The sequence below is a fragment of the Nomascus leucogenys genome, chromosome 14 (genome assembly GCF_006542625.1).
Source record: "Nomascus leucogenys isolate Asia chromosome 14, Asia_NLE_v1, whole genome shotgun sequence".
NCBI classification, from domain to species: domain Eukaryota; kingdom Metazoa; phylum Chordata; class Mammalia; order Primates; family Hylobatidae; genus Nomascus; species Nomascus leucogenys.
The window spans coordinates 92,448,194-92,462,150 of NC_044394.1; the positions used below are offsets into that span (position 1 = coordinate 92,448,194).

At 55.0% G+C, this 13,957-nt stretch overlaps 1 protein-coding gene across 1 annotated transcript in view; it reads right to left on the reverse strand.

The window, feature by feature from the left end:
* Positions 1–2,526: 2,526 nt before the first annotated feature.
* RAB40B (RAB40B, member RAS oncogene family) overlaps positions 2,527–13,957 on the reverse strand; it is a 43,968-nt gene continuing 32,537 nt past the window's right edge. Inside the window, exons 2-6 of the mRNA XM_030827145.1 lie at positions 11,497–11,557; positions 8,327–8,387; positions 7,110–7,187; positions 6,014–6,236; positions 2,527–5,657 (exon numbers count right to left, since the gene is read on the reverse strand). Of these exons, the coding sequence (XP_030683005.1) occupies positions 5,386–5,657; positions 6,014–6,236; positions 7,110–7,187; positions 8,327–8,387; positions 11,497–11,557 (695 nt within the window). The 3' untranslated portion in view covers positions 2,527–5,385. The remainder of the gene's footprint in view (positions 5,658–6,013; positions 6,237–7,109; positions 7,188–8,326; positions 8,388–11,496; positions 11,558–13,957) is intronic.

A 13,957-nucleotide genomic window follows, 5' to 3' on the forward strand; every position in this document is an offset into this window, starting at 1 on the left:
CACAGTGACTCACACCTGTAATCCCAGCACTTTGGGAGGCCGAGGTGGGTGGATCATGAGGTCAGGAGTTCAAGACCAGCCTGACCAACATGGCAAAAACCTGTCTCTACTAAAAATACAAAAATTAGCTGGGCGTGGTGGTAAACGGACACCTGTAATCCCAGCTACTTGGGAGGCTGAGGCAGGAGAATTGCTTGAACCCAGAAGGCAGAGGTTGCAGTGAGCAGAGATTGGGCCATTGCACTCCAGCCTCTGTGAGATACTCCGTCTCAAAAAAAAAAAAAGTTAACAAAATAAATACTTAAGGTATTCTTTTATTTTGGAAAAAGGGTCTCTGCAGATATGATAAAGCAAGAGGCCCTGAGACAGGAAAACTGTCCCGAGTTGTCTGGGCGTCCCCAAGTGCCATCACATGCTTCTTCAGGCAGAGGAAGCATTGACCAACAGTAAACACCACATGGGGACGGAGACGGAGACAGAGACTGCAGTGATGTGGCCACAAGCCAAGGAATGCCCGGGGCCCCCAGAAGCTGGAAGAGGCCGCAAGGACCCTCCAGAGCCTCCAGAGGGCACCACGCCTTGATCTCAGCCCAGTGATGCTGATTTTGGACTTGGACTCCAGAACAGTGACAGAACACACTTTTGTTGTTTCAGGCCCGCGGGCTGTGGCAGTTTATCACAGCAACAGTAACAGACCTTGAAACCCGCGCTGAGGGCTTGGCAGGTAAGACTCTACTTCTCCTTCCGCTTCAGCTGCTGTGTGTTGGGCACACAGGTGTTGATGTTCATAACAGTACTACTGTTCATTCCAATAGACACACGTGAACTGTTACATGTAGAATCCATTTCCAAATAGAACCATTAGAGGACCCTTTAAGAAGCCTATCTCCCTTATCCCCATTCCTGTAGTGGAACATGGAGCAATGTTAAGATTTCAGCCTGGGCACTCTGGAACCTTTAATCCTCACGCCTGTAATCCCAGCACTTTGGGAGGCTGAGGTGGGAGGATCACTTGAGCCCAGGAGTTTGAGACCAGCCTGGGCAACTTATGAAGACCCTGTCGCCAAAAAAAAAAAAAAAAGCCAGGTGTGATGGTGCACACCTGCAGTCAGCTACTCCGGAGGGCGAGGTGGGAAGACCACTGAGCCCAGGATTCAAGGCTGCAGTGAGCTGTGATTGCGCCGCTGCACTCCAGCCTGAGCAACAGAGTGAGACCCTGCCTCTAAAAGAAAGAAAGAAAAACATTCAAGGCAAGGAATCAAGAAACCAGCAGATGGTGGCGACTGGCTTTGAGCAACACACGGAGTCTTCCTCCAGCTGAACTGGGCGGTCGGCGTCTGCCCAGTCAAAGGCATTGAGACCGGTATGCCTGCCCCTCACCGTGGCCCACACGGCAATCTTCCTGTCACCTCAAAGGGCACCCAGAAAGAGCAAGGCAGCCCCTGAGCATGCACAGTGAGGCCCTGGAAGCCTCCTGTTGGACCTGGCCCCACGGACAAGGCTGCCCTGTGACGAGGGGGCAGGACAAGAGCAGGGTCCCCTCTGCACACAGGCGGGAGCAGTGCCCACCTCCCCGACGACCAACACTCCCCATCCTGCTGGATGTGAGTGACTGCCACTTTTTACCAATGACGCCTTGCACCTTGCTCTACTTTTCTCACCTTCTAGATAAGAATTATTAAGATAGTAAGTCCCAGAGTCACCCCTGCTTCTTGATAGCATCGAACAGGGTGTAGCAGTTGCTGTGAATGCTCCCCAAAACCTCCACGAAGCTGCCCAAGTCCCGCCCATCCTCCCCGACTCCCCAGCACCCTCTCGATGGTGGGGGGCTCCGTGCTGCAGCAACTCAGGGGCGTTCACGGTGGCCTTTGGCTAACAGCCTTGACAGCACCTCTGGGCTTCTGGGAAGCAGCCGGTCTCCTCACCTAGAAGAGGGTGAAGGCTGGAGCAACAGAGCTGCTTTGAGACTAGGTGGAGTTTGGAATCACTCTCCATAGTGGCTCAGGGCCTCTGTGCTCCAGCAGGGTTTGCTGTCATCATGGGAATGTAGAGGAGAAGAAACAGTATCAGCTCGAGTTCAGCACTGCGGCAGGGTAGGGACAGTGGTTTTATTTTTATTTGAGATGGAGCCTCACTCTGTCACTCAGGCTGGAGTGCAGTGGTGCAATCTCAGCTCACTGCAACCTCCACCTCCCAGGTCCAAGCAATTTTCATGCCTCAGCCTCCTCAGTAGCTGGGACTATAGACACGCACCACGATGCCCGGCTGGTGTTTTGTATTTTTAGTAGAGACGGGGTTTTGCCATGTTGCCCAGGCTGGTCTTGAACTCCTAAGCTCAGGCAATCCGCCTGCCTCAGCCTCCCAAAGTGTTAGGGTTACAGACATGAGCCACCGCGCCCTGCCAGGACAGTGGTGTTAAAAGGCAGGTGCTAGCCTTTCTTAAGAGAAGAAAGGTGTGTAAGAATCTGTAGATCTAAAGCAACAGGCCGCACCTCTGAACATGACAAGAAAATGACAAAGTTTCTCTAAGGTTTAATTTATGTTTTTTGTATATTCACCACCCAAACACACAGTCTTCTACGCAGTCCAGTCTGTATTAGGTTTCGTCTGTTTTTGTTCTACCTTGGTTTGCTGTAGCACTTTCTGCCATGAGCGTAACTCACTTCCTTGTAGGAGTTTCGTGAGGCTGCCAAAACAAATCGCCACAAACCTGGTGGCTTAAATAACAAATATTTATTTTCTTGTAGCTCTGGAAGCCGGAAGTCCAAAACCAATACCTTGGCAGGGCTGTGCTCCCTCTGGGAGATCCCGGGGAGCCTCCTTGCTGCCTGTTCCGCTTCTGGGGACTTCTGGTGGTGATTCCCTGGAGGGCCAAGGCCTCCGGGCGGCCCGTGCATTCCGTGAACACCTCCAAAGGGCTCTGAGTCACAAAGCCTTGGGAAACTTTATTCTATTCCTTCTAGGGCATTATTGGTAGTCCTGAGGAGCCGTCAGTTACAAAACAAGAAAAAGGAAGGAAGAGAAAAATACAGGTTTGACCTGGTTTAATGTTGCAACGGGAGGATCCATTTCCTTACCCTCCGCCATCACCGAGCCGGGAACGGAGGGAGAAGAGGCCCCTCAACGTGGGTTTCTTCAACGTGGACTCTCCTTTCTGTGCATCTCAGTGTCCTTGTGTTTGCAGCTGGGAGGTCGGCCCTGTCGTTCTCACCCCCACCTGTGGCACAGCAGAGAGAAGGGTGCAGAGGTCTTCACAGTGTGTCTGCACAAGGCTGGCCACCCTCTCCAGGCACTGTCCCCTCAGGGTTCACCTTCTGTCCACAGACCACACCCCTGCCTCCCCATGGACTTTGTCCCCGTGGCTGCCGTGCCCAGGTGGCCAGACACCCCCAAGCCCAGCTCCACCTGCAGGGACCAGTGCGCTCCTCTCCTGTCTGGGCCTCAGTTCCATCTCTGAATACAGGCTTTGCCCCTGATTCTAGGGTCCCTTAAATTTCTTTTCTTTTTTTTTTTAGACAGAGTTTCACTCGTTGCCCAGGCTGGGGTGCAGTGGCGCGATCTCAGCTCACTGCAACCCCTGCCTCCCAGGTTCAAGTGATTCTCCTGCTTCAGCCACCCGAGTAGCTGGGATTACAGGCATGCGCTGCCATGCCAAGCCAATTTTTGTAATTTCATTAGAGACGGGGTTTCCTCACGTTGGCCAGGCTGGCCTTGAACTCCTGACCTCTGATCCAGCCTCCTCGGCCTCCTGACCTGCTAGGATTACAGGTGTGAGCCATCACGCCCAGCCGGGTCCCTTGAGTTTCTAAGAATCTACAGATCATCGGCAGGAACTAGGAACATCTGGGCATTTTCTCGCTTCATTTTTTTTTTGGTTTAGTCCCTCATTTGCAACCCCCAGCCACAGAGAAACGTTCAACAGCGTGACCAGGGAAGACAGCGGCCCCGGAGATCTCTGTGGTCAGCCCTGCTCTGAGGCCGTCGGGGTCAGGGGCTGCATCTTCGTGGGGAATCCCCGACAGCCCCTCGGAGCTGGGCTCGGATTTCTCAGACAGGCACATGCCTGGGTGCCAGCTTTTAACTCTTCCCTCTCCCCTCCTCTGCACTTCCGTTCCGGAAAAGAAACCCTTTCTCAGCAGGCGACAACAGTTCAAGGATTCAGCCTCGTTGCCAGCGTCGTGTATTAGCTCTGATATGTGATGTCTACACCAGGCAGTGGCGCGGTGAAGTAAAGGGCTATAATAAATACACAAAATCTGGCCAGGCGCAGTGGCTCATGCCCGTAATCCCAGCACTTTGGGAGGCCGAGGTGGGTGGATCACCTGAGGTCAGGAGTTCAAGACCAGCCTGACCAACATGGTGAAACCCCATCTCTACTAAAAATACAAAAATTAGCCGGGTGTGGTGGTGTACCCCTGTGATCTCAGCTACTCGGGAGGCTGAGGCAGGAGAATCGCTTGAACCCGGGAGGCGGAGGTTGCGGTGAGCCGAGATCGTGCCATTGTACTCCACCCTGGGCAACAAGAGCGAAGCTCTGTCTCAAAAATAAATAAATAAATAAATACAAAATTCGAAAGAACCGGCTGCCAACTTTACCAAGAGAGAAACAACTATACATTTTATTGTTGAGAAACATTTTCTTAAATAAGTGTTTTCACTTCATTCCTTATTGAAACAGCTCTTCCTTGACCCGTCGAAACTGCGTTGGCTGTGTTCAACATAACTAGAGGTATCTTTGGCATTTTCTTCCCTTAGCTTCGTAACCTGTAGAATATCTTGTACAAAAAACTGTAGATTTACAGAAAAATATGCATATAAATCACTTATTAATCCCAAAATGTAGGAAATAACTAGCAAAAACTTTATCAAATCCATTTCATACACAAACTGGACAGATCAGTTGCACATAACCTCTACATCTGCAGCGTTTTATAAATTGGTGCTTTGACATTAAAAAGGAGGTTCGCAAAAAGACCCCTCTCATAATATCAATGACTCTAAATTATCCCACTACCATTGCTTCTCAAATTCCAGTGAATTTATACTAATCACTCCAATATCACCGTTCTTACAAAAGCAGTTATTTTAAGGAAAAAGTTGCAGTGCAATCATAATAAAGTAACATTCAGAATTTCATGTTACCAAGAGTTGAGCAGAGTACTAATTTTCCCTTTATAAACACACATCGAAAACAAGAGCTTCATGCACATCCACGTAGAAATTCGAAGTCCGACGGTGTAGTGTGTTTCCATCACACGGAAGGCGTCACACACATTCCCAAGCAGCATTTGCCGAGTTTCTCCCGGAATCTGCGATGCATCCGCCAGCTGCCGGGGTAACACCGAGTTTCTCCCGGAGAGGTTCCACCGTGTTTCTTTCAGGGCCTTAAGAAATTTTGCAGCTGTTTCTGGTGCAGTTTTTGGGGGGGCTCTGTGGGGGGCGGACGAGCTTCACTTTGCAGAGGCTGCTCCTTTTGTGGGGGGAGCTGGTGGTGAGGGAGTAGGAACGGCCGTGCATCATCCTGGCATTCAGGCCATTGGCCATCGAGAAGGACTTGAGGTGGCTTCTTAAGGCAATGGGGAGCGGGAGCTTGTCCACCAGGTGCACCGGCGTGCAGGACACGACCGCTCGGCAGCAGAGGTCTTGCAAGCTCAGCACTTGGGAGAGAAACAATAAACCATGCTTAGTGGATGTCCCCACCTGGGCTGGCCATGAGGGGTGGTGCCCACACCTGTTCTCCCGCCTTCCCAAGGCTCGGACACCCGTGGCCCTGGCTTATACATGCAGCAAGCCCTGCCGCGACGTCCCCTCTGCCCATGTACAGATCCCAGGAGCTCCCTCATGACCTTTCTGACAAAGCTGTAGTGATTACTTCTCTCGAATGCCTTGCTCTGAGAACGGACACAATGGCCTCGAGACGGGTCCCGGGAGGCAGACACTTATCCAGGGGGCCGCTGAACCACCTTGGCATCTGGAGGGCAGAGGTGGCCCCCAGAACAGCCCCTGGGCCTACCCTTGCTCGGCCGCCAGAGCCGGTCCATCCCATGCCGCAGCAGCACGATCCTGGCCAGCTCCGTGAACGACTCCGTGATGTTGAAATTGCACAGAGGGCTGACCTCAAAGAAGGTCACGCCCAGGCGCTCGGCGTAGGCCTGGGCCTGCTCCGTGGGCACCTGCCGCTTGAATGCCAGGTGCAGGCGGTTCCCCACCAGGATCTTGGGGACTCCGGGGGCATGCTGGCGGGCAGGAGAAAGGCGAGGAGCATGGGTTACTGGAGTGAGATTTTGTTGTCGTCGTAATGTGGGTGCTCTGGGTCGAGGAACCCCCCACGAGTTCATGTCCACCCAGAACCTCAGCATGGGACCTCGTTTGGAAAGACAGTCTTTGCAGACGTAAACAGTTACGGTGCGGCCACGCTGAATTGGGGCCCTCATCTAATGACTGGTGTCCTTGGAAGAAGAGAAGACACAGACACTGGGAGGAGGCCATGTGACACGAAGGCAAAGACTGGAGCGGTGCAGCCACAAGCCAGGGAGGGCCCAGGGTTGCTGGCACCGCCGAGAGCTGGGAGAGGCGGCTGTAGGAAGCGGCATGCCGACACCTTGGTTTTGGGCTCTGGCCTCCAGGACCGTGAGAGAATACATTTCTGTTGTTCGGGACGCCCAGGTTGTGGTCATTGGTTCTAGCAGCCCCGGGACACTCATACAGTGGGCTTAGTGCTGACCACGCCATGTCGCCATTGCCAGGCGGGCTGGTCTGCGCGCCAGCAGGCACAAGCGCCGGTCTCTGCTGGTCAGCCCAGCCCGACCACAGCAGGGAGTGAAGCAGGCCAAACCTGACCCCACGCACAGCCGAGGTACACCGTGGACGCTCGTTTCGTCTGGACCACTTCCTGAGCTTTGGTGATTCTCTGTAGCTACACTCATGAGCCCAGCCCTATCCAGTGCTGTGCCGAGGTGAGGCACCCTCCTTCCTGCTGGAGCCCCATCCAGTGCCCTGGCCCGTGACCCATGGGTACCCATGAGCCCTGGAGGGCCCGGCCCTAATTCCTGGCCTGACATCCTCCCAAGCCCGCAGGGATCTTGGGCAGTGGCATTTCGACAACATACCTCATCGATCTCCTTAATCCATCGATCAATGCCGTCGAAAGACCAGCGGTTCGCAATGTCATAGACCAGGATCACGCCCTGGGGGAGAGGTCACAGGCTCAGCACGCAGAACACAGATGCAGGCACAGCTGTGGCCATGCACGCAAAGACATACAACTAACTCAATAACCACTTTCCTTATTTTAACACAAAGCACATAATTTTGATTTATCAACCGAATGTAGCAGTTTTATGATCATTTCCAATGATATTTCATAAGCTCAGTGATAAACCCTCAAATGTCACGGTGAGCGGGGGACTAGAACTCACACCCATGAGCCACTCCAGGAACACAGGATGCAAGGGCTCCACAGTAATTGCCACCTCTCGAGGAGTGTGGCCCACTCACCTGGATGGATCGCATGCATACATGTGCACATACACATACAGCTCACACACACACAGGCACTCATGCACAGATGCACGCACACACAGTGCACGTAACTGCACACATGTTGCATACACACACGCAGGCACTCATGCACAGATGCATACACAGTGCACATACCTGCACACGTGTACACACGTGTACTCATGCACAGATGCACACTGCACATACCTGCACACATGTTGCATACACATACACGCAGGCACTCATGCACAGATGCATACACAGTGCACGTACCTGCACACACGTGTACACACACGCACAAGCACTCATGCAGACGCATACACAGTGCACGTACCTGCACACACGTGTACACACACACACAGGCACTCATGCACAGACGCATGCACAGTGCACGTACCTGCACACGTGTACAAACACACACAGAGGCACTCATGCACAGATGCATAGAGTGCACGTACCTGCACACACGTGTACACACACACACAGGCACTCATGCACAGACGCATACACAGTGCACATACCTGCACACACTTGTACACACACGCACAGGCACTCATGCACAGATGCACGCATATACAGCACACGTACTTGCACACGTGTACATGCACACACACTCCCATAAATGCACGCTTACATCCCTAATGCTGATGAAGTCTTTCAAACAACCAACCACTCTACAGCACATTTTTAGACTCTCGGCACCAATTTATACGTAAGCTTAACCGCCTTGTCTTCCAATCGTCCATTAAAGGATGGTAAGTTAAGCATTGTAAATGTTATTATTCAAAGTCGGTTTGATCTCCCAGCTCGGGGGATGCTGTGTTACCTGTGCACCCCGGGAGTAGGAGCGGAATATGGTACAAAATCTTCCCTGGCCCGAAGTATCCCTGGAAAAGATGTTGGAGACCATTAAGAAGAAACCAGTGCTTCTTCCTGACAACAGGTGCTGGAGCTTCAGAGCCACAGCGAGTGCACTGCACACCCGCCAGTCAGCGGCCACCACGCCGCCAGCGCGAGACCCCAACAAAACTGTCCCATGTCCCCGACAGGATCCGGGTGTTGGGATGTCCTCCCAGGCTCATGCTCTTCTCTGTCATTTAAAAAGTCAAACTAGAAAAAATAATGATGGGTTTTAATGTAGTTCTCAGATATTTAAATACATTCAATGTAGGCTTTAAAAAACTTGTTGAATCTGGAGATAAATCTATGTAGTAAGGAGTGTGGGTCTACACCAGGGGAGAGAGGCCAGTGGGGTCCCTGCTCTTCCAGTTCAGCTGTAAGAGCTCACATGGAGTCAGCCCTTCCAATATCCCCTAAAAGGGGAGGAATACAGGGAACTGCCTGGCGTGAGCTGAAGGCAGGGCTTGCGTTCTCAGATGACGGCACACACAGCAGGTACTGGGACCCACAAAGACCAGAACGGAGCTCCAAGAAACAGATGAAAGGCCGGGCTTGGCGGCTCATGCCAGTAATCCCAGTGCTTTGGGAGGCCGAGGCAGGCTGATCACCCGAGGTCAGGAGTTGGAGACCAGCCTGGCCAACGCAGTGAAACCCCGTCTCTACTAAAAATATAAAAATTAGCCGGACATGGTGGTGTGCTCCTGTAGTCCCAGCTACTCGGAAGGCTGAGGCAGAAGACTTGTTTGAACCCAGCAGGTGGAGGTTGCAGTGAGCTGATATTGCACCACTGCACTCCAGGCTGGGAGACAGAGTGAGACTGTTTCAAAAAAAAAAAAGGAAGAAACAAATGAGGGTGGAAAGGGTGCTCCCCAGGGATCAGTTCCCAGAGCAGGCGGCCTTGGGACCGTTTCCCGGAGTCTGCACGTGCAATTAACACACCTACATCAATGGGAGATTCCCCAGTGGGCCGGGTGCTGGCCCCGCGCACGAGACACAGCCTCACGGATGAGCAGTGGGACGCGGCATCGTTTTGCTGTTTGTGTTACATGCACCTGTGGTCGGTGACCACCCTCAGCACCAGAGAGAAGGGCCTGGGGCTCCAGAGGGGACCAGAGACACTGGCCATTGCCAAAGCATAGGAGTGAGTGCCTCATTTCCTGAGAAGCAAATTCATCTAGAATTCAAGCCTCAGCAGGACCTCAGGTGCTCAGGCTTTGCACACAGTGGGAGCTGCCCAAAAGCTATGGTGGAGGAGGCAGCGGGCCAGGTCTATCTGCCAGCCTCGCAGGGAGGCCGAAGGGCCCGCAGTGCTGTCAGAGTGCCCCATTGTGAAGTGGGAGCACTCCCTCCTCAGCTGGGACAACGTGCCGGCCTCCTGGGCCGCCGCCCCCCTGAAGGAGCAGAGCAGAGCCCAACCCCAGCCCCAGTGGGTGTGGGGAGGGAGGTGAGGGCAGGTGGGGGCAGGCAGAAGACCCAGCTGTGGGCACCAGGAAGGACCACACTCTGGGGCTCTGGGGTCCACACTCCGGGGTCCATGGTGGGAGTGTGACCTTGCTCAGATGACAGTGTGGACAGAGCTGGTGCCGGCACTACATGCGAGCAGCCTCAGGGTCCTGCTGGGGCCTGGGGTGATTCTGAGCTTGGCAGAAGCCCCCTGGGATCTCACTCCTGAGGTGAGAGAGAGAAACGTTGAGGGCGACTCTTCGGCCCGCTGGGCAGCCGGGGTCAGGGAGGCTTTCGCTAAGGTGAGCAGCCAGACCCGGGGCGGAGCTGGGAGAGGGCACGTGCCAGCCCTGATGCCAAGCAGATCTTTAGGAAGGCACTGAGCTCGGGGCAGGCGTGGGGCCGAGTGCAGCCTTTGGATGGCCTTGGCCCCTCAGGAAGGAGTGGCCTCGGGGAGGGAGGGGGAGATTTGAGAACAAGGTCCTGGACCTGCAGGGTTCAGGGCCGGGAGGAGGCAGCAAAGGCCCAGCTGACGGAGGGTGGGGAGCAGGACGGGGGCTGACGGCAACCCCAACGCCAGCCCAGTGAGGGCATGGCCCCGGGGGAGTGGGGACCTGAGAGCAGACTGGGCGGGAGGCCTGAATCCGTGCAGCAGGAAGGGTCGGGGTGCTCGGGGACACTGTGGAGAGAGGCTCCCCAGGACTGGCCACTACTGGACGGGGCAGGGGTAGGAGGGGACAGGTAAGAGAAGGGGGTCTCAGCTGCTGGAGGCACACGTGGCTCGGGAGTGGCCCAGCAGGCAGGAAGGGCCGGGAGGCTCAGGCAAGGGTCATCCAGGAGTGGCAGCAGTGCGGGAGGGATGCCCAAGAGGGAGGCAGCCCCAGGATGAGGCACTGCCGGGGCCCCCCATCCCCACTGCCCCAGAGCTGGAATCGCAGGAGCCCCCCCATCCCAAGCCAAGAGCTGGTGGAGGGAGAGGTGTTCCAAGCTGGCCCCAAGGTGGGGGAGCTGCGGGAGGGAGAGGTGCTCTGGGCTTGCCCCAAGATGAGGAGCTGGGATTCTCACAGCTGAGAGAGCAGAGCCAGCAGCCCCAGGCTGGCCAGCAAGTCCTCACCTCCCCACGTCTGGCTCCTCCACCCGCAGGTCCGACCACAGCCCTGCTGGCACCAGGATGCTCCGAGCTCCCTGCTGGGCATTCAGTGGCATCACTGAGCCAGGCATGGGGGACCCAGGAGCCCCGGGCTGCCTCAACCACGCTGCATTGGTCCCCTCTTGGCATCTTCCCACAGACACCAGGCCACAGGTTCTGACCCCGAAAGCCCATTCCCAGCCACAGCGCTATGTCCGTTCTGGGGTCCCCTATTCTGGATGACGGGGGCCCAGACAACCGGACCACCACCTCCTTCAGAGAAGCCCTGGTGCAGCTGGGGCTGGAGGTGCTCCCTGGGGCGCTGTGCCGACGGTGGTGGGCCTGGGGTGCTCCCTGGGGCATTGTGCCGACAGTGGTGGGGCTGGGGTGCTCCCCGGGGTGCTGTGCTGACGGTGGTGGGGCTGGGAGTGCTCCCCGGGGCGCTGTGCTGACAGGGGGTGCTGTGCCAGCCAGAGGGGTTACTCCCTGGGGTTGCGGGACGCTCGCACCTCCTCCAGACTCACCAGAGCTGCAGCTTCACCCGCCGCCCGTCCAGCAGGATGGTGGTCGTCTTGTAGTCGATGCCTGTGGAAGGGTTAGAGACGTCTTAGGCCGGAGGCTGCCGCTAACAGGACGCTGGAAGTCTCACACTCACGGAAGAAAAAGGGTTTCTCATCAGTGCAACTTCCAGGTTTACAAGGCAGGCAGATGGGACCCCATCCCTGTGTCTGCCCAAGCTCGCAGGGGCCCCACCTGCGCCCATCTGCCCTGGCCTCCCGCACCCGGGCCCCTCCTGTCCTCAGCCGCCTCGGCCTCTGTGGGGGTCAGGCTTGCATCGCCCTGGCCCAGGGGGCTCCCTGACGGGCACTGAAGGGCCCACGTGTGACCTGGAGGCCGGCGGGTTTGCTGCGGGGCTGTGGCCGCTGGGTGTGCCCCCGTCTGGGCTGGTCCTTCCCTCCCCACCTCCTCCCCAAGCCTGCAGGCCTGAGAGCTCCCAACCAGCTCTGTTTCCAAGGGAACGGGGCTAAGGCAGCGGGTCTGCAGACACTGAGACCGCGTCCCCCAGTATCACACTAGGAAATACAGTAAAGACAGACGTGATGCTGCGTGGGACGCCCGCTCTCAGCTGTGTACGTGTGCATGTGAACCACGCGTGTGCAGGAACACGGGACTGCACACTCATCCCAGCCACCTCTGGGGCGCAGATTACAGGTAGGCTGGAACCTTCTTTCCACATTTCTATTTTTTCAAGTTAAAAAAAAAAAAAAAAAAACGAGAATGCGTTTCTTCTTTTTTTTTGAGACAGGGTTTCTCTCTGTCGCCTCGGCTGGAGTGCAGTGGTGCAATCACGGCTCACTGCAGCCTCAACAGCCCAGGCTCAGGTGATCCTCCCACCTCAGTCCCCTGAGTAGCCGGGACTACGGGCGTGTGCCACTAGGGCCAGATAATTCTTGTATTTTTTTGTAGAGACGGGGTTTCGCTATGTTTCCCAGGCTGGTCTCGAACTCCTGAGTTCACACAATCCGCCCGGCTCGGCCTCCCAAAGTGCTGGCATTACTGGCGTGAGCCACCATGCTGGAACACTTCTTCTAAAATAAAAAGCTACAATTAAGGGCTGGATGCGGTGGCTGACGCCTGTCATCCCAGCACTTTGGGAGGCCAAGGCGGGTGAATCACTTGAGGTCAGGAGTTCAAGACCAGCCTGACCAATATGATGAAACCCCATCTCTACTAAAAATTCAAAAATTAGCCAGGTGTGGTGGCGGGCTCCTGGAATCCTAGCTAGTTGGGAGGCTGAGGCAGGAGAATTGCTTGAACTCGGGAAGTGGAGGTTGCAGTGAACTGAGATTGTGCCACTGTGCTCCAGCCTGGGCAACAGAGTGAAACTCTGTATCAGAAAAAAAAAAAAAACTACACTTAAAATCTTTTTTGAGACAGGGTCTCCCCCTCACCCAGGCTGGAGTAAAGTAGCACGATCACAGCTCACTGCAGCCTCTACCTCCTGGGCTCACAGGCACACCACTGTACCTGCCACCACACCTGCAACCACACCTGGCTAATTGACAGGGCATTGCTGTGTTGCCCAGGCTGGTCAACCTCCTGGACTCAAGTGATCCTCCCACTTCAGCCTCCCTAAGTGCTGGGATTACAGGCATGAGCCACCATGCCTGGCCACAATACATAGTTTTTTTTTTTTTTTTTTTTTTTTTTGAGACGGAGTCTCGCTCTGTCGCCCAGGCTGGAGTGCAGTGGCGCAATCTCGGCTCACTGCAAGCTCCGCCTCCCGGGTTCACGCCATTCTCCTGCCTCAGCCTCTCCGAGTAGCTGGGACTACAGGCGCCCACCACCACGCCCGGCTAATTTTTTGTATTTTTTTTAGTAGAGACGGGGTTTCACCGTGGTCTCGATCTCCTGACCTCGTGATCCGCCCGCCTCGGCCTCCCAAAGTGCTGGGATTACAAGCGTGAGCCACCGCGCCCGGCCAATACATTTTTTTTTTGAGATGGAATTTCACTCTTGTTGCCCAGGCTGGAGTGCAGTGGTGCGATCTTGGCTCACTGCAACCTCGGCCTCCTGAGTTCAAGTGATTCTCCTGCCTCAGCCTCCTGAGTAGCTGGAATTACAGGCATACACCGCCACTTCCGGCTAATTTTTGTAGTTTTAGTAGAGATGGGGTTTCATCATATCGGTCAGGCTGGTCTTGAACTCCTGACTTGAAGTGATCCCCTTGTCTCAGCCTCCCAAAGCGCTGGGATTACAGGCATGAGCCGCTGTGCCCAGCCAATAAATATCTTTAAAAGGGAAAAATATGTTTCCCTGTCCCCGTACCCCCAGACACCAATGTTCTGCTTCTTTAGGAAACATCTCCTGTGTTCACTTCTAGTGCTTCTGGATGAGCGCCAGGTCTGTCACTGAGAACACGGAAAGAGAGGGTTTGAGTTAAGGGGCTGGAGAAGGCCAGGTAGGAGCACTGCCTTCCTAAAA